Source organism: Oncorhynchus mykiss, chromosome 16, assembly GCF_013265735.2.
Source record: "Oncorhynchus mykiss isolate Arlee chromosome 16, USDA_OmykA_1.1, whole genome shotgun sequence".
NCBI classification, from domain to species: Eukaryota; Metazoa; Chordata; class Actinopteri; order Salmoniformes; family Salmonidae; genus Oncorhynchus; species Oncorhynchus mykiss.
The window spans coordinates 72,368,533-72,387,419 of NC_048580.1; the positions used below are offsets into that span (position 1 = coordinate 72,368,533).

The window sequence follows — 18,887 nt, forward strand, 5'->3', positions numbered from 1 at the left end:
TTCAAAGGAAGAGGATCCCTCACAAGATCCATTTCAAAGGGAGAGGATCCCTCAGAAGATCCATTTCAAAGGAAGAGGATCCCTCACAAGATCCATTTCAAAGAAAGAGGATCCCTCACAAGATCCGTTTCAAAGAAAGAGGATCCCTCACAAGATCCATTTCAAAGGAAGAGGATCCCTCACAAGATCCATTTCAAAGAAAGAGGATCCCTCACAAGATCCATTTCAAAGGGAGAGGATCCCTCACAAGATCCATTTCAAAGAAAGAGGATCCCTCACAAGATCCATTTCAAAGAAAGAGGATCCCTCACAAGATCCATTTCAAAGGGAGAGGATCCCTCACAAGATCCATTTCAAAGAAAGAGGATCCCTCACAATATCCATTTCAAAGGAAGAGGTTCCCTCACAAGATCCATTTCAAAGGGAGAGGATCCCTCACAAGATCCATTTCAAAGGAAGAGGATCCCTCACAAGATCCATTTCAAAGGAAGAGGATCCCTCACAAGATCCATTTCAAAGGAAGAGGATCCCTCACAAGATCCATTTCAAAGGGAGAGGATCCCTCACAAGATCCATTTCAAAGAAAGAGGATCCCTCACAAGATCCATTTCAAAGAAAGAGGATCCCTCACAAGATCCATTTCAAAGAAAGAGGATCCCTCACAAGATCCATTTCAAAGGGAGAGGATGCCTCACAAGATCAATTTCAAAGGGAGAGGATCCCTCACAAGATCCGTTTGCCAACTATCCCTTCAAAGAACAACACACGTTCCAAATCCTCTATTTAGCTTTAAAGTGTTCAGTGATACTCTTCCATCTGTGCACCAACTCAGATGGCACTAAAGCACAACAACAATTGCGACCCTTTGTGTCTAGGAATTTACTACTGTAGGTCTGTGTGTGTTCATATTTAAAAAAATATATATATACATGTTGATGTGTTGCTGTTCCAAAGTGAATAACTTTAAATGTCTTTATAGTCCACAGCTGCTCAAGAAATGACAAGCGGTGTGCATCCAAAGATGTCCTTGAAAAACATGCAATAATGTGTCATATTCTCTCAATAGAGCAGGGCTTCAGCAGAAGAAAAAAGGGCAGTGGAGGCAATTAAAGAAATGGTCTGGAAGATAGCCTGTCTGTGATCGCATATCCTCAGCCAGAAATGGAAGATAGCCTGTCTGTGATCGCATATCCTCAGCCAGAAATGGAAGATAGCCTGTCTGTGATCGCATATCCTCAGCCAGAAATGGAAGATAGCCTGTCTGTGATCGCATATCCTCAGCCAGAAATGGAAGATAGCCTGTCTGTGATCGCATATCCTCAGCCAGAAATGGAAGATAGCCTGTCTGTGATGGCATATCCTCAGCCAGAAATGGAAGATAGCCTGTCTGTGATCGCATATCCTCAGCCAGAAATGGAAGATAGCCTGTCTGTGATGGCATATCCTCAGCCAGAAATGGAAGATAGCCTGTCTGTGATCGCATATCCTCAGCCAGAAATGGAAGATAGCCTGTCTGTGATCGCATATCCTCAGCCAGAAATGGAAGATAGCCTGTCTGTGATGGCATATCCTCAGCCAGAAATGGAAGATAGCCTGTCTGTGATGGCATATCCTCAGCCAGAAATGGAAGATAGCCTGTCTGTGATGGCATATCCTCAGCCAGAAATGGAAGATAGCCTGTCTGTGATGGCATATCCTCAGCCAGAAATGGAAGATAGCCTGTCTGTGATCGCATATCCTCAGCCAGAAATGGAAGATAGCCTGTCTGTGATGGCATATCCTCAGCCAGAAATGGAAGATAGCCTGTCTGTGATGGCATATCCTCAGCCAGAAATGGAAGATAGCCTGTCTGTGATCGCATATCCTCAGCCAGAAATGGAAGATAGCCTGTCTGTGATCGCATATCCTCAGCCAGAAATGGAAGATAGCCTGTCTGTGATCGCATATCCTCAGCCAGAAATGGAAGATAGCCTGTCTGTGATCGCATATCCCCAGCCAGAAATGAACTGTGATGTTGTTGGAAGAATATATGAAGCCATGCCACACATCATGTTACAATATCCGGTAATCATACGCATAATGTGTGTTTACGAGTAATAATACTGATAGAAACAATGCATTTTGTTCCATTGATTTGAATGTCTCTTGGACATTAGATAACGGCATATGGTAGGTGTAATTGTAGGAATGAAAATGATGTGGATATATTGAAGCAACATATCAAGACATCACTCAGGAAATTAAAGCTTGGTCGCAAATGGGTCTTCCAAATGGACAATGACCCCAAGCATACTTCCAAAGTTGTGGCAAAATGGCTTAAGGACAACAAAGTCAAGGTATTGGAATGGCCAGCACAAAGCCCTGACATCAACCCTATAGAAAATGTGTGCGCACAACTGAAAAAGTGTGTGCGATCAAGGATCCTACAAACCTGACTCAATTATACCAGCTCTGTCAGGAGGAATGGGCCAAAATTCACCCAACTTATTGTGGGAAGCTTGTGGAAGGCTGCCTGAAACGTTTGACCTAAGTTAAACAATTTAAAGGCAATGCTAGCAAATACTAATTGAGTGTATGTAAACTTCTTACCCACTGGAAATGTGTTGAAAAAAAAGCAAAAATAAATCATTCTCTCTACTATTATTCTGACACCTAAAACAGGGAATTTTACTAGGATTAAATGTCAGGAATTGTGAAAAACTGTGTTTAAATGTATCTGGCTAAGGTGCATGTAAACTTCCGACTTCAACTGTACCTTTACTTTAACTGCCCTCCCTCAGGGACAAATAGCAGCACCTCGACTGTTATTGTCTGACAGAAACATACTAGATGCTTTAAAATAGGTATATAAACATCGGCTGACGTAAGAAAGAGAGGATGACTCAAACCAGCGTCAGGCATCTTGATGGGGAGAAAAAAAAACTTCACCATAGTCAACTCTAAATACAGGGAGTTGTCCTACCAATATTAACCACGTGGAAGGAACCTTAACAGGCGTTTTCAGAAAGAATATAGACAATATCAGTGCTGGATTGATGAAGTAATACAATACATTGTCGTTAATGTGTGTACAAGTGACCGTTATTGTCCGTTAAACTTGCCAATGAGAACCATTGGTGTCTGTCTCTGTCTGCGTCAGACTTTACGCGCATCACCGCATGTCATTTTCCACCAAGGAACTCGCGGTGATTTTGCATCTCTGCGCGCAGAGAGATGCTGGTTTCGGAGGTTGTGCCTGAATGAAGATTTGCCTTACTAAATGTGTGAATTTTGAATTGCTTTGAGAACAAATACTTTTGCTGTTGTACTTTGAATAAGGTAAGGAGGGCATTTACGATTCTTAATCCTTTCTTTCCATCTAGCAACGCATTAGGCTACTCGATTGCATCATGAAATATCTAGGCTAATAATAAGATAATCGTTCAAGTCAATGGAAAATAATTGTCATGTGTCACCTTTTCAAATCTGCATGATTGTTTCATTGGCTATTTCATACTGTAGCGTTGTCTTTTTGAAAGCGTTCGTCTTTTTTCCGTGCGATTTGAGGCTGAGCGCTCATTGGCGCGGTCACTCTAGGTTGCGGTGCTGTCCACAATATTTAGTTCGATTATAAAGCCCCACAATAAGCATCCCCGACGTTCAGGTATAGCATTTATTGAGTGATCAGGTCACATATGGAGGAAATAGGCTACCGTGCTCTGTCTTTGGATGCATGAACATCTTATTCGGGGTTTTCTTACCTTGACCTTGGCGACGATTCATGAAATGTGTCCTCCAGCTGTGCACTGTTTGAAGCAATAGTGTTTATTTTTTTCCCACAAGGAGTCACACACGACACAGTGTACCTGTGGACATTAGGCCAATTGGCTATGACATGATGGTGTCTCTCAGTTGAGTTGGGCCTGGAGGAGGCACCCCTAAGTGGGAAGATGCTAGATGTCAAGATGCTATGGGATTTCAACTCTGTTTTTAAAAAGTTCCAAATCCTCTCAAAACCACATGGAATAGAATAGTTTCTATAGAATATAATAATTTGTTGTCTTCAGAAAAGGCAATTATTTCCCCCAGTATACAACAATATACTATAGTTTTGAGTTTGACATGGGATGTACTGAAACTGTCCAAGAACAAGTGATTAGACTCAATATGGGTGGACCATGGCCTGGATATATTTAATTCACTCCTAGCCTCTATCCCGGTCGTGAATAGGGTGTGATGTCTGGCAGGTTAAGGCTAGTTCACTTCTATTTTGTCACAGTAACTCTATGTGATTGGCAGCAGTCCTTCCAAGAGATGACAGTGACAGTCTGTGAGATAGTGAGAGGAGGAGAGGTTGGGTTTCACTGATGCTGCAGGGAGGGAATGTACATTTAACAGGAAGAACCATTGCCTAGCAACCCCATTTGGATAAAGTGGAGCATCTCCTCTAGAAATGGCACCACAAGGACCTGGACTGTTATGATTTAAGCAACAACTCTTCCCTGGAGAGATGGGGTCTTACTGGTTGGTCTGATTGCAGGTTTCAGCTATCTACTACTATCCAAATGCCCTTCTTAACTTCATTTTGTGTTGTTTACACAGGGTTTGTTACGTAGCGTCACTACTCTCCACATGTATAAAGGAACCATCCAGTTATTTGGCCTACAGAAATGCCATGATTCATAGTTGATGAGCAGACACGACAACGGTCTGGTTGATAAGGTCAAGGCTAAAGTGACAGACAGTCAGACAGGTCTGAGGGCCCCAGGATACTGTAGCTCATTTCTCTCTCTCTCTCTCTCTCTCTCTCTCTCTCTCTCTCTCTCTCTCTCTCTCTCTCTCTCTCTCTCTCTCTCTCTCTTTTGCTCTCTCCCCTGTCTCCCTCTCTCTTTGTCCCTCTCTTTCTTTCTCTCTCTCTCTCTCTGACTTCCTACAGTGAGAAGTTAATCACTCAGTAGATTTTCATCTGATAAACTATCCCAACATCTACTAAACATAGGATTTAAGGCCAGAGGTTTCCAACTTGATCATGATTTGCGTACGCACCATAAATAGGAGGCCACTATAGGCCAGAAATAAATCATTGTCACGTGTCAGTTGTGCAGAGGTGAGGACGGAGTCAGGCGCAGGACACCGAACCGAGTAAAATAACGTACTTTACTCTGAAAAATAAACAGCCAATAAATCCACGCAAGGATAACAAACCCGAACACAAAAGACTAACACAGAACCAGGAACAAACACGTACAAAACATAATGAGAACCAGAGGGTTAACACATGGAAACAGAAACGTGGATCGGTGGCAGCTAGAAAGCCGGTGACGACGACCGCGAACGCCGCCTGAACAAGGAGAGGCACCAACTTCGGCGGAAGTCGTGACAATAATCTCTAGGCTATGTCACAAATAGCACCCTATTCCCTATGTACTGCACTACTTTTGATAGGGCTCTGGTCAAAAGTAGTGCACAAACTAGTCCGACGACCCTGACGTGAATGACATACTGCTTCCCCTGAACAGGCCCAGATCCCCGTCATTTGCGGGAAGAGAAGGCGGAGAAAATGGGGCCAGAGGGCAGGCTGCTTTCTGAGAATTCGTAGGCGATCAAATAAATCCCCACTGCCTTCCATTCTGCTAGCAAACGTGCAATCTTTCAAAAATAAAATCGATGAACTACGCGGAAGATTAAACTACCAACGTGACATTCAAAACTGTAATATCTTATGCTTCATGGAGTCGTGGCTGAATGAGGACATTATCAATATGCAGTTGGCTGGTTATATGCTGTATCAACAGGATAGAACAGCGGCGTCTGGTAAGACAAGGGGCGGCGGACTACGTATTTTTGTAAATAACAGCTGGTGCACGATATCTAAGGAAGACTAGATTTTGCTCGCCTGAGGTTAAGTGTCTCATGATAAGCTGTAGACCACACAATCAGCCTAGAGAGTTTTCATCTGTATTTTTCCTTTGCTGTCTGCATACACCACAGACTTATGCTAGCACTAAGACCGCACTCAATGAGCTATATTCCGCCAAAAGCAAACAGGAAAACTCTCACCCAGAGGTGGCGCTCCTAGTGGCCGGGGACTTTAATGCAGGGAAACATAAATCAGTCTTACCAAATTTCTATCAGCATGTTAATTTAATGTCCAGATGGAAAAAAACTTTGAACCACTTTTACTCCACACACAGAGATGCATACAAAGCTCCCCTCACCCTCCATTTGGCAAATCCTGCTTACAAGCAAAAATTAAAGCAGGAAGCACCAGTGACTCGATCAATAAAAAAGTGGTCAGATGAAGCAGAAGTTACAAAATTGTTTTGCTAGCTCAGACCGGAATTTGTCCCGGGAAGCACAGCCGAGAGCAAATAACACTGGCAAATAACACTGAAACATGCATGAGAGCACCAGCTGTTCCGGAAGACTGTGTGATCACACTCTCCGCAGCCTGCAGTCCATTGATTATTGATTTCCATTACCATTAATATTGATCTATTTCTTCTGCTATTGGTCACTATTATTCCTCTTTACATGTATATATTACCATTAGTATATTGAGCCTCCCGAGTGGCGCAGCTGTCTAAGGCACTGCATCTCAGTGCAAGGGGCGTCACTACATTCCCAGGTTTGAATCCAGGCTGAATCATATCTGGCCGTGATTGGGAGTCCCATAGGGCGGTGCACAGTTGGCCCAGCGTCGTCCGGGTTTGGCCAGGGTAGGCCGATATTGTAAATGAGAATTTGTTCTTAACTGAATTGCCTAGTTAAATAAAGGTTAAATACTAAATATTACGATAAGTATTTATATATTCCTGCTATCACACAATTTTCAGCCCTGTATATAACTACCAGTACATTTTTATTGTATAAACCCACCTCAACCAATCCAGTACCCCTGCACATCGAATAAGGTACGGGTACTGACCTATATATACAACCAGTCCATATCCCTGTACGTTCAATAAGGTACTGACTGACCTGTATATACTTTTATTCGCGTGTTTCTTTAACTCATCGTAGTTCTTGTGTTTTTTATTCTTACTTTAATTATTTTTTTCTACTTTCTATTACTATCTATATTGGTATCAGTGTATTGTTGGGAAAGAGCACTGAATGTAAGAATTTCACTGTACTGTTTTACACCTGTTGTATCCTGTGTGCGTGGCGAATAAACATTGTAACTTGAATAGAATGGGCGTCCCCATTCAAGTCAATGATGGCATAATGGATGGACTGATGGCCATTGCTAAAACATGTGCTACGATTCAACTCAACTGACGTTGCAAAAAATCCATTCCATTGCATGAGCCACGTCAGTTAGTATAATTTGAATGAACATTCTACATTACCATGGAAATGATTGCATCACCATACCAGGCAGCCATTGTGAGTGTACACATGAGTTTACCAGTCAAATCGCCTGGGTTAGAGCTTATAACCAAGACTGTTTCATTCATTATCTTTCTATGTGTGCTGCGGCTGCATTGTGGTCATTCAGTCAGCTGTTCGTTCAACCGCAAAAAAATGTAATAATAATAATAGTTTAAACGGTTATGACAGTCTTCATTCATAACCATCGGTTACACGGTTATATTGTAATTGTGCCAGCCCTACCTACAGTTGAAGTCAAAAGTTTACATACACCTTAGCCAAATACATTTAAACTCAGTTTTTCACAATTCCTGATATTTAATCCTAGTAAAAATTCCCTGTCAGTTAGGATCACCACTTTATTTTAAGAATTTGAAATGGCAGAATATAAGTAGAGAGAATTATTTATTTCAGCTTTTATTTCTTTCATCATATTCCCAGTGGGTCAGAAGTTGCATACACTCAATTAGTATTTAGTAGCATTGCCTTTAAATTGTTTAACTTGGGTCAAATGTTTCGGGTAGCCTTCCACAAGCTTCCCACAATAGGTTGGGTAAATTTTGGCCCATTCCTCCTGACAGAGCTGGTGTAACTGAGTCAGGTTTGTAGACCTCCTTGCTCGCACACGCTTTTTCAGTTCTTCCCACAAATGTTCTATGGGATTGAGGTCAGGTTTTTGTGATGGCCACTCCAATACCTTGACTTTGTTGTCCTTAAGCCATTTTGCCACAACTTTGGAAGTATGCTTGGGGTCATTGTCCATTTGGAAGACCCATTTGCGACCAAGCTTTAACTTCCTGACTGATGTCTTGAGATGTTGCTTCAATATACCCACATAAATTTCATCCCTCGTGATGCCATCTATTTTGCGAAGTGCACCAGTCCCTCCTGCAGCAAAGCACCCCCACAACATGAGGCTGCCACTCCCGTGCTTCACTATTGGGATGGTGTTCTTCGGCTTGCAAGCCTCCCCCTTTTTCCTCCAAACATAACGGTGGTCATTATGGCCAAACAGTTGTATTTTTGTTTCATCAGACATTTCTCCAAAAAGTACTATCTTTGTCCCCATGTGCAGTTGCAAACTGTAGTCTTGCTTTTTATGGCGATTTTGGAGCAGTGCCTTCTTCCTTGCTGAGCAGCCTTTCAGGTTATGTCGATATAAATCAAATCAAATGTTATTGGTCCCATACACATGGTTAGCAGATGTTAAGTGTAACAAAATGGTTGAGCTTCTAGTTCTGACCGTGCAGTAATATCTAACAAGTAATCTAACAATTTCACAACAACTACCTTATACATGCAAGTGTAAAGGAATTAATAAGAATATGTACATATAAATATCTGGATGAGCGATGGTCGAGCGGCATAGGCAAGATGCAGTAGATGGTATAGAGTGCAGTTTATACATATGAGATTAGTAATTTAGGGTATGTAAACATTACATAAAGTGGCATTGTTTCAAGTGACTAGAGATATGTTTATTTCCTCCAATTTTTTTATTATTAAAGTAGCTAGAGATTGAAGTCAGTATGTTGGCAGCAGCCACTCAATGTTAGTGATGGCTGTTGAACAGTCTGATGGCCTTGAGATAGAAACTGTTTTTCAAGTCTCTCGGTCCCAGCTTTGATGCACCTGTACTGACCTCGCCTTCTGGATGATAGCGGGGTGAACAGGCAGTGGCTCAGGGGGTTGTTGTCCTTGATGATCTTTTTGGCCTTCGTGTGACATCCAGTGGTGTAGGTGTACTGGAGGGTAGTTTGCACCCGGTGATGCATTGTGCAGACCTCACTACCCTCTGGAGAGCCTTACGGTTGTGGGCGGAGAAGTTGCCGTACCAGACAGTGATACAGCCCGACAGGATGCTTTCGATTGTGCATCTGTAAAAGTTTGAGTGTCTTCTTCACCACGCTGTCTGTGTGGGTGGACCATTTCAGTTTGTCCATGATGTGTACGCCGAGGAACTTAAAACTTTCCTTCTTCTGCACTACTGTCCTGTCAATGTGGATAGGGGGCTGCTCCCTCTGCTTTTTCCTGAAGTCCACGATCATCTCCTTTGATTTGTTGACGTTGAGTGTGAGGTTATTTTCCTGACACCACACTCTGAGGGCCCTCACCTCCTCCCTATAGGCCGTCTCGTTGTTGTTGGTAATCAAGCCTACCACTGTAGTGTTGTCTGCAAACTTGATGATTGAGTTGGAGGCGTGCATGGCCACGCAGTCATGGGTGAACAGGGAGTACAGGAGAGGGCTGAGAACACACCCTTGTGGGGCCCCAGTGTTGAGAATCAGCGGGGTGAAGTTTAGAGGTCGACCGGTTAATCGGAATGGCCAATTAATTAGGGCCGATTTCAAGTTTTCATAACAATCGGAAATCGGTATTTTTGAACGTCGATTTGCCGTTTTTTTTTTTTTACACCTTTACTTAACGAGGCAAGTCAGTTAATTAAGAACACATTCTTATTTTCAATGACATCCTAGGAACGGTGGGCTAACTGCCTTGTTTAGGGGTACCTTGTCGGCTCTGGGATTCAATCTTGCAATCTTACGGTTAACTAGTCCAACGCTCTAACCACCTGCCTCTCATTGCACTCCACGAGGAGCCCAACTAATACAACCAACTCAAAACAGGTGTAATCAATAAACACATAAGGAGGGGGAGAAAAGAATCAGTGGCAGCTAGTAGGCCGGCGACGACGACCGCCGAGCGCCACCAAACAGGAAGGGGAGCCACCTTCGGTCGGAGTCGCGACAGAATCAATCAATCATAATCACTAGTTAACTACACATGGTTGATGATATTACTAGTTTATCTAGCTTGTCCTGCGTTGCAAATAATCAATGCAACGCAGGGGGATGATTTAACAAAAGCACATTTGCGGAAAAAAGCACAATCGTTGCACGACTGTACCTAACCTAAACACCAATGCCTTTCTTAAAATCAATACACAGAAGTATATATTTTTAAACCTGCATATTTAGCTAAAAGAAATCCAGGTTAGCAGACAATATTAACCAGGTGAAATTGTGTCACTTCTCTTGCGTTCATTGCACGCAGAGCCAGGGTATATGCAACCGGTATCAGCTTTTTTTGGTCCTCCAATAATCGGTATTGGCATCGGCGTTGATAAATCATAATCGGTCAACCTCTAGTGGAGATGTTGTTTCCTACCCTAACCACCTGGGCGCGGCCTTTCAGAAAGTCCAGGACCCAGTTGCACAGGGCAGGGTTGAGACCCAGGGTCTCGAGCTTAATGACGAGTTTGGAGGGTACTATGGTGTTAAATGCTTAGCTGTAATCAATCAAGCATTCTTAAATAGGTATTCCTCTTGTCCAGATGGGTTAGGTCAGTATGCAGTGTGATTGCGAGTGTGTTGTCTGTGGACCTATTGGGGCAGTAAGCAAATTGGAGTGGGTCTAGGGTGTCAGGTAGGGTGGAGGTGATATGATTCTTGACTAGTCTCTCAAAGCACTTCATGATGACAGAAGTGAGTGCTACGGGGCGATAGTCATTTAGCTCAGTTACCTTAGCTTTCTTGGGAACAGGAACAATGGTGGCCCTCTTGAAGCATGTGGGAACAGCAGACTGGGATAGGAATTGATTATATATGTCCTTAAACACACCAGCCAGCTAGTCTGCGCATGCACTGAGGACACGGCTACGGATGCCATCTGGGCCGGCAGCCTTGCGAGGGTTAAGACGTTTAAATGTTTTACTCACGTTGGCCGGGGTGAAGGAGAGCCTGCAGGTTTTGGTAACGGGCCGTGTCAGTGGCACTGTATTGTCCTCAAAGCGAGCAAAGAAGTTGTTTAATTTGTCTGGGAGCAAGACGCTGGTGTCCACGACTGGGCTGGTTTTCTTTTTGTAATCCGTGATTGACTGTAGACCCTGCCACATACGTCTCGTGTCTGGGCCGTTGAATTGCGACTCTACTTTGTCTCTATTCTGATGCTTAGCTTGTTTGATTGCCTTGCGAAGGGAATAGCTAAACTGTTTGTATTCGGTCATGTTTCCGGTCTCCTTGCCATGATTAAAAGCAGTGGTTTGCACTTTCAGTTTTGCGTGAATGCTGCCATCAAGACACGGTTTCTGGTTTGGGAAGGTTTTAATAGTCACCTTGGGTACAACATCACCGATGCACTTGTTAATAAACTCGCTCACCGAATCAGAGTATACATCAATGTTGTTGTCTGAGGCTATCCGGAACATATTCCAGTCCACGTGATCGAAGCAATCTTGAAGCGTGGAATCCGATTGGTCGGACCAGCGTTGGAACAGACCCCAGCATGGGCGTTTCCTGTTTTAGTTTCTGTCTATAGGCTGGGAGCTACAAAATGGACTCGTGGTCAGATTTACCAAGGGACTATAGGACTTGTTTTACTGTGGATATAGATACTTTTGTAGCTGTTTCCAACAGCATTTTCACAAGGTACTCTGCTGCTGTTCTGTGATTGATTTGCACTTCTCGCACCAAAGTACGTTCATCTCTAGGAGACAGAACGCGTCTCCTTCCTGAGCTGTATGACGGCTGCATGGTCCCATGGTGTTTATACTTGCGTACTATTGTTTGTACAGATGAACGTGGTACCTTCAGGCGTTTGGAAATTGCTCCCAAGGATGAACCAGACTTGTGGAGGTCTACAATCTTTTTTCTTAGGTCTTGGCTGATTTCTTTTGATTTTCCCATGATGTCAAGCAAAGAGGCACTGAGTTTGAAGGTAGGCCTTGAAATACATCCACAGGTACACCTCCAATTGACTCAAATTATGTCAATTAGCCTATCAGAAGCTTCTAAAGCCATGACCTAATTTTCAGGAATTGTCCAAGCTGTTTAAAGGCCCAGTCAACTTAGTGTATGTAAACTTCTGACCCACTGGAATTGTGATACATTGAATTATAAGTGAAATAATCTGTCTGTAAACAATTGTTGGAAAAATTACTTGTGTCATGCAGAAAGTAGATGTCCTAACCGACTTGCCAAAACTATAGTTTGTTAACAAGAAATGTGTGGAGTGGTTGATAAACGAGTTTTAATGACTCCAACCTAAGTGTATGTAAACTTCCAACTTCAACTGTATAGCACAGACCCTTCCCCCATCAGATGTACTGGCTAAACCAACAACATAGCATCCCTCTGAGGAGGAGCTACTGACTTGTCAAGCAGCCAGTCAGCCGACCACCCCAAGCAGCCAACCAACCAACCAGAGATTAGAGGGTTTTACACAGTCTCACTCCACAAAGTTACATTCAATTGCCCAATGCCGTGAGCTCAGGCAATTTCCATTCAGACTCAATTTCTAGACAAATCTCCTTTAGCTATTACCTTAGACCTGGAATAATTGGGACTGACATAAATACAGCTGAATCATGCTGAAATGTTAGGCTCTTTGATCAAAACTACTGTGGTTTTAAAGAGCCCGTACAGAGAGGAGAGGAGAGGAGACTGCTGTGGATAGGGTGTCTGTATTTGTCTAGTTGCATAAGATATAGACATTGAGCTTTTGTCGCTGTAAATTATCTGTGTTTTAAGGCATATACAGAGACATATTTCCAAGTCTGATTGTTTAGGACATAGAAAGATTTCTCTAACCAACTCGTAACTTGTCTCTTTCCAGGTTCAAGACAAAAAAAACATATTTACGCCTCTATCTGTGGAATCTACCTTTTGACCATCTCTGACCCCTTCTGACATCGTACCCCTGACCCTAGACCACCCTCACCATCCACCGCCACCATGCCTAAAAACAGCAAGGTGACCCTGGGACTCCCTCACAGTGATCCCGTCACTGAGTCAGTGGCGGACCTCCTGACCCTGGCCGAGCCCCTGGACTATAAGAGCAGCCGAATGAGTATGGGTCTCAGCCCCGGGGCCCAGCCGGCTATGGGCAAGGGCCTGCTACCTTCTCCAGGGGACGAGGAGGGGAGGCCGGCCTGGAACAGCAAGCTGCAGTACATCCTGGCCCAGGTCGGGTTCTCTGTGGGGCTGGGCAATGTCTGGAGGTTCCCCTACCTGTGTCAGAAGAACGGAGGAGGTGGGTAACGCTGGGGAATCTGGGTATTGTACTTAGTTACTGGTGGGGATTCTGGATAGTGTAGTCACAGGGGGGATATGGGTACCTTAGTCTTTGTCGGGATTATCTGTGGGGCTGGGAAACATTTGGAGGTTCCCCTACCTGTGTCACAAGAACAGAGGAGGTGGGTTCTGGGTATTGTAGTCACTCTTGGAGTGGGGGGATATGGATACTGTTGTCACTAGTGGGGATTATGGAGACTGTATTTTCGGTGGGGGTGGGCTTCCCTATAGGCCTCGCTATCGTATTGAGGTTCCTCTACCTAGGCCGGAAGAATGGAGGAGCTGGGTATTGTAGTCACCGGAGATTCTGGGCACTGTAGTCAATCTGCATACTGTAATTACTAGTGAGGGTTTTTTGGAACTCTGTGAAGTAGTTACTGTGTTATAATAATGATGATGATAATGACGATCATGAAGACCCATGCTGTGTTTACTATGTATGTATCAGAACACGCTCATCCTTTACAGCTTTACAAGGCTTTACAGCTTTAAAAGGCTTTACAGCTTTACAAGGCTTGAGAAAGTGCAGTTTGTTTTGATGTCACCAGTCACCCCAGGCTGGTGGAGAAATGGTGGGGGGGTAAGAGCATCACATCTCTCGACAAGGCGGGTCATTGTTCTGGCAGACTGGACAGGTGTGAAATAGCAGGCAGTTGTAGCTGTCACTATTCACATTTTCTATGGTGTAGTACCAGGCTGAGTCAGGGAACATCCAATAGGTGACCCTGAGCATCTTGTTCACTTGTTGCAACAAGGATAAACATGGTGAAGGACTATAATACATTTGACTTCAAAGATATACTGCCCTTGGCTATACTAGTACTATAATACCCTAGTATCCCCTAGTACAGTGTTTCAAAGATATACTGCCCTTGGCTATACTAGTACTATAATACCCTAGTATCCCCTAGTACAGTGTTTCAAAGATATACTGCCCTTGGCTATACTAGTACTATAATACCCTAGTATCCCCTAGTACAGTGTTTCAAAGATATACTGCCCTTGGCTATACTAGTACTATAATACCCTAGTATCCCCTAGTACAGTGTTTCCCAAAACGCGAGGGGATGGAAGGTGGGTGCGGGTCCCCCCTCCGTCTTAAAATCAATGAATAAATATATATATATATATTACGGTTACATACAGTATATACATACAGTAGCAGTCAAAGGTTTGGACACACCTACTCATTCAAGAGTTTTTCTGTATTTTTACTATTTTCTACATTGTAGAATAATAGTGAAGACATCAAAACTATGAAATAACACATATGGAATCATGTAGTAATTTTAAAAAATGTAAATATATTTTATCTTTGAGATTCTTCAAAGTAGCCACCCTTTCTTTGCCTTGATGACATATTTGCACACTCTTGGCATTCTCTCAACCAGCTTCACCTGAAATGCTTTTCCAACAGTCTTGAAGGAGTTTCTACATATGTTGAGCACTTGTTGGCTGCTTTTCCTTCACTCTGCGGTCAAACTCACCCCAAACCATCTCAATTGTGTTGAGGTTGGGTGATTGTGGAGGCCAGGTCCTCTGAGGCAGCACTCTATCCCTCTCCTTCTTGGTCAAATAGCCCTTACACAGCCTGGAGGTGTGTTAGGTCATTGTCCTGTTGAAAAACAAATGATAGTCCCACTAAGCACAAACCACATGGGATTGCGTATCGCTGTAAAATGCTGTGATAGCCATGCTGGTTAAGTGTGCCTTGAATTCTAAGTAAATCAAGACAGTGTCACCAGCAAAGCACCCCCACACCATCACACCTCCTCCTCCATGCTTCATGGTGGGAACCATACATGCATAGATCGTCCGTTCACCTACTCTGTGTCTCACAAAGACACAGCGGTTGGACACATCAGACAAAAGGACAGATTTTCACCGGTCTAATGTAATTTTTTTGTGTTTCTTGCCCAAAACAAGTCTGTTCTTCTTATTAGTGTCCTTTAGTAGTGTTTTTTTTTGCAGCAGTTCGGCCATGAAGGCCTGATTCACACAGTCTCCTCTGAACAGTTGTTGACATGTGTCTTTTATTTGTGAAGCATTTATTTGGGCTGCAATGTGAGTTGCAGTTAACTCTAATGAACTTATCCTCTGCAGCAGAGGTAACTCTGGATCTTCCTTTCCTGTGGCGGTCCTCATGAGAGCCAGTTTCATCACAGCGCTTGATGGTTTTTGGCGACTGCACTTGAAGAAACTTTGAAAGTTCTTGAAATGTTCGGGATTGACTGGTCGTTTCTCTTATCTTATTTGAGCTGTTCTTGCCAGAATATGGACCTGGTCTTTTACCAAATAAGGCTATTCTGTATACCACTCTAACCTTATCACAACACTCAATGCAGCTTCAAATACATTAGGAAGGAAATAAATTCCTGTTATTTGAATTGCATTCCAGGTGACTAAATCATTAAGCTGGTTGAGACAATGCCAAGAGTGTGCAAAGCTGTCATCAAGGAAAAGGGTGGCTATTATATATAATATACATTTTGATTTGTTTAACACTCTTTTGTTACTACATGATTCCATATGTGTTATTTCAATGTAGAAAATAGTAAAAATAAAGAAAAACACTTAATGAGTAGGTGTTCAATATATATATATATATATATATATATATATATATATATATATAATTTTTTTGAGGAACTCAGTCAGTCTCAACTTACTCTTGAAAGTCGTGTGCCATCAGGTGCCATTTCTAAACTGTTGTGTCCCAGTGAAACCTGACACCGTGGTAGCCTGTAACCTCAAGTCCAGGCTTGTCCTAGTGATGATTGATTCTGATGCTCCTTGACAGCCCATTTGTGTCTCCCTACGTCTCCTCCTCTCCTCTCCTCTCCTCTCCTCTCCTCTCCTCTCCTCTCGTCTCCTCTCCTCTCCTCCTCTCTCCTCTCCTCTCCTCTCGTCTCCTCTCGTCTCGTCTCCTCCTCTCCTCTCCTCTCGTCTCCTCTCGTCTCGTCTCCTCTCCTCCTCTCTCCTCTCCTCTCGTCTCCTCTCGTCTCGTCTCCTCCTCTCCTCTCGTCTCCTCTCCTCTCGTCTCGTCTCCTCCTCTCCTCTCCTCTCGTCTCGTCTCGTCTCCTCCTCTCTCCTCTCGTCTCGTCTCCTCCTCTCCTCTCCTCTCCTCTCCTCTCCTCTCCTCTCCTCTCCTCTCCTCTCCTCTCCTCTCCTCTCCTCTCCTCTCATCTCCTCTCATCTCGTCTCCTCCTCTCTCCTCTCGTCTCCTCTCCTCTCGTCTCGTCTCGTCTCCTCCTCTCTCCTCTCGTCTCGTCTCCTCCTCTCCTCTCGTCTCGTCTCCTCTCCTCTCTCTCTCTCTTCCTCCTTTCCCCCCTCCTTCATGTTCTCTCTATTCTATTGCCTTTTGATGAAAGGCCAGTAGAGATGATATTGAACAAAGGCTACAGTATTACAGTGCTCAATTACAGCAGCAAAAAGCACCACTATATTATAAGCCCTCCATCAAAATAATTGTGTTCCAAAGAGTAAAGAGCATTATAAACCTGAAGGGCTTTCGCTCTGCTGTGTTTGGATCCGCACAACCAGTCCAGGCCTCCTAGTCCCAGGTGTGTTATTACTGGGATTTGTTTTCTGGTCTCCTGGAATAGCAGCAGCAAGTGAGAGTTGGCTGGCAGCCATGGTTGTGTTGATTAGGGTATTCATTGGGGTGCAAATGTGTTGTTTGTGAGTGCATGATGATGCTCTGTGTGCTCAGTGGAGCTAAAAGAGGGAGAGTAGAGAGGTACAGTTTAGTGCAAGACAGAGGGAGACAGGAAGTGGTGAGGCTGCAGAAGGCAGAGAGAGACAGGAAGTGGTGAGGCTGCAGAAGACAGAGAGATATGGGAAGTGGTGAGGCTGCAGAAGACAGAGAGAGACAGGAAGTGGTGAGGCTGCAGAAGCCAGATAGAGATGGGAAGTGGTGAGGCTGCAGAAGACACAGAGAGACTGGAAGTGGTGAGGCTGCAGAAGACAGAGAGATATGGGAAGTGGTGAGGCTGCAGAAGACAGAGAGATATGGGAAGTGGTGAGGCTGCAGAAGACACAGAGAGACAGGAAGTGGTGAGGCTGCAGAGGTAGGATAATAGAAAACATGACCATGACAAACCAGTCTGTCTTTCTTTGTTTTGCTTGAGACATTTCTTTCAATGTGAAATATAGTGTGCTAGCCTTTTCCTTCCATCCAGAAGGCTGTTTCAATTTGACCTTTACTGACTTGTACCTAACCTTCTTCCTCTTCATTCTCCATCTCCTTCTCATTCCTCTTTCTTCCACTTCTCCTTCCCTTTCACTCTTCCCCTCCCCCATCCCCTCCCTCCACCCCCTTCCCCTCTCAGGTGCGTACCTGGTCCCGTACTTCATCCTCCTCATCCTCATCGGGATCCCTCTCTTCTTCCTGGAACTGGCGGTGGGACAGAGGATTAGGAGAGGCAGCATCGGGGTGTGGAACTACGTTTACCCTCAGCTAGGAGGCATCGGGGTCTCCAGTCTAATGGTGAGAGGCTTGCACACACACACACACACACACACACACACACACTAAAGGACTGTGGCGGTCATGACATTTTGCCAGCCCGGTGAATGTCGTGCAAATAACTGCTGGTCTCATGGTACTTGACTGTTAATTACAAGAAACGCGTTTAGCATCTCTAGGCTTTGAGCCACTGGTGCGGACCTTTAGCACATCTACATTTTAAAAAGTCTAATACATCCATTTGAATGTAGCCTACACCACCACACAATAAATCCATTATTTATTTAAGCAGGTTTAAAGAAATGTTATGATATGAAGAAAATTGTACCTATTTCAGAAGAACAGAATAGCATATTCTGAGACGACCTTATGTCAGGGCCCTGATCTGTAGGCTGTGGGCTATTTTAGTTAATTTAGCAGACAAGATTGGTTTTCATTCCTGTGGTATCATTTTATAGTGAGAAGAATACAATTGAACATAGCTGAATAAAATATAAAATATATTTTTCCCAAATGATTTCCGAGGGAGTAATAGAATAATAAAGCCTACTAATGTACAGGACACACCGACTCATTCAAGGGGTTTCTTTATTTTGACTATTTTCTACATTGTAGAATTATCCTGACACAAGGTGAGACCCAGATGTAGACACAGGAGGCAGATGGTTGGAGTCTTACAATGTTAATTGTACTCCAAAAGGAGTAGGCAAGAGAATGGTCGTGGACAGGCAAAAAGGTCAAAACCAGATCAGAGTCCAGGAGGTACAGAGTGGCAGGCTCGTGGTCAAGGCAGGCAGAATGGTCAGGCAGGCGGGTACAAAGTCCAGAAACAGGCAAGGGTCAAAACCAGGAGGATTAGAAAAAGGAGAAATACAAAAAGCACCTGTAGGGGGTGGAGACAGTCACAAGAACAGGTGAAACAGATCAGGGCGTACCCCACCTGTCGTCCTACCTGGGTGCATACCTGGCTGACCGGGGTGCCGGCGGTGGAATTG

At 43.9% G+C, this 18,887-nt stretch overlaps 1 protein-coding gene across 1 annotated transcript in view; it reads left to right on the plus strand.

The window, feature by feature from the left end:
• The first annotated feature begins 2,961 nt into the window (after window positions 1-2,961).
• LOC110491175 (sodium-dependent neutral amino acid transporter SLC6A17-like) overlaps window positions 2,962-18,887 on the plus strand; it is a 47,867-nt gene continuing 31,941 nt past the window's right edge. Inside the window, exons 1-3 of the mRNA XM_036947725.1 lie at window positions 2,962-3,318; window positions 12,967-13,383; window positions 17,756-17,913. Of these exons, the coding sequence (XP_036803620.1) occupies window positions 13,086-13,383; window positions 17,756-17,913 (456 nt within the window). The 5' untranslated portion in view covers window positions 2,962-3,318; window positions 12,967-13,085. The remainder of the gene's footprint in view (window positions 3,319-12,966; window positions 13,384-17,755; window positions 17,914-18,887) is intronic.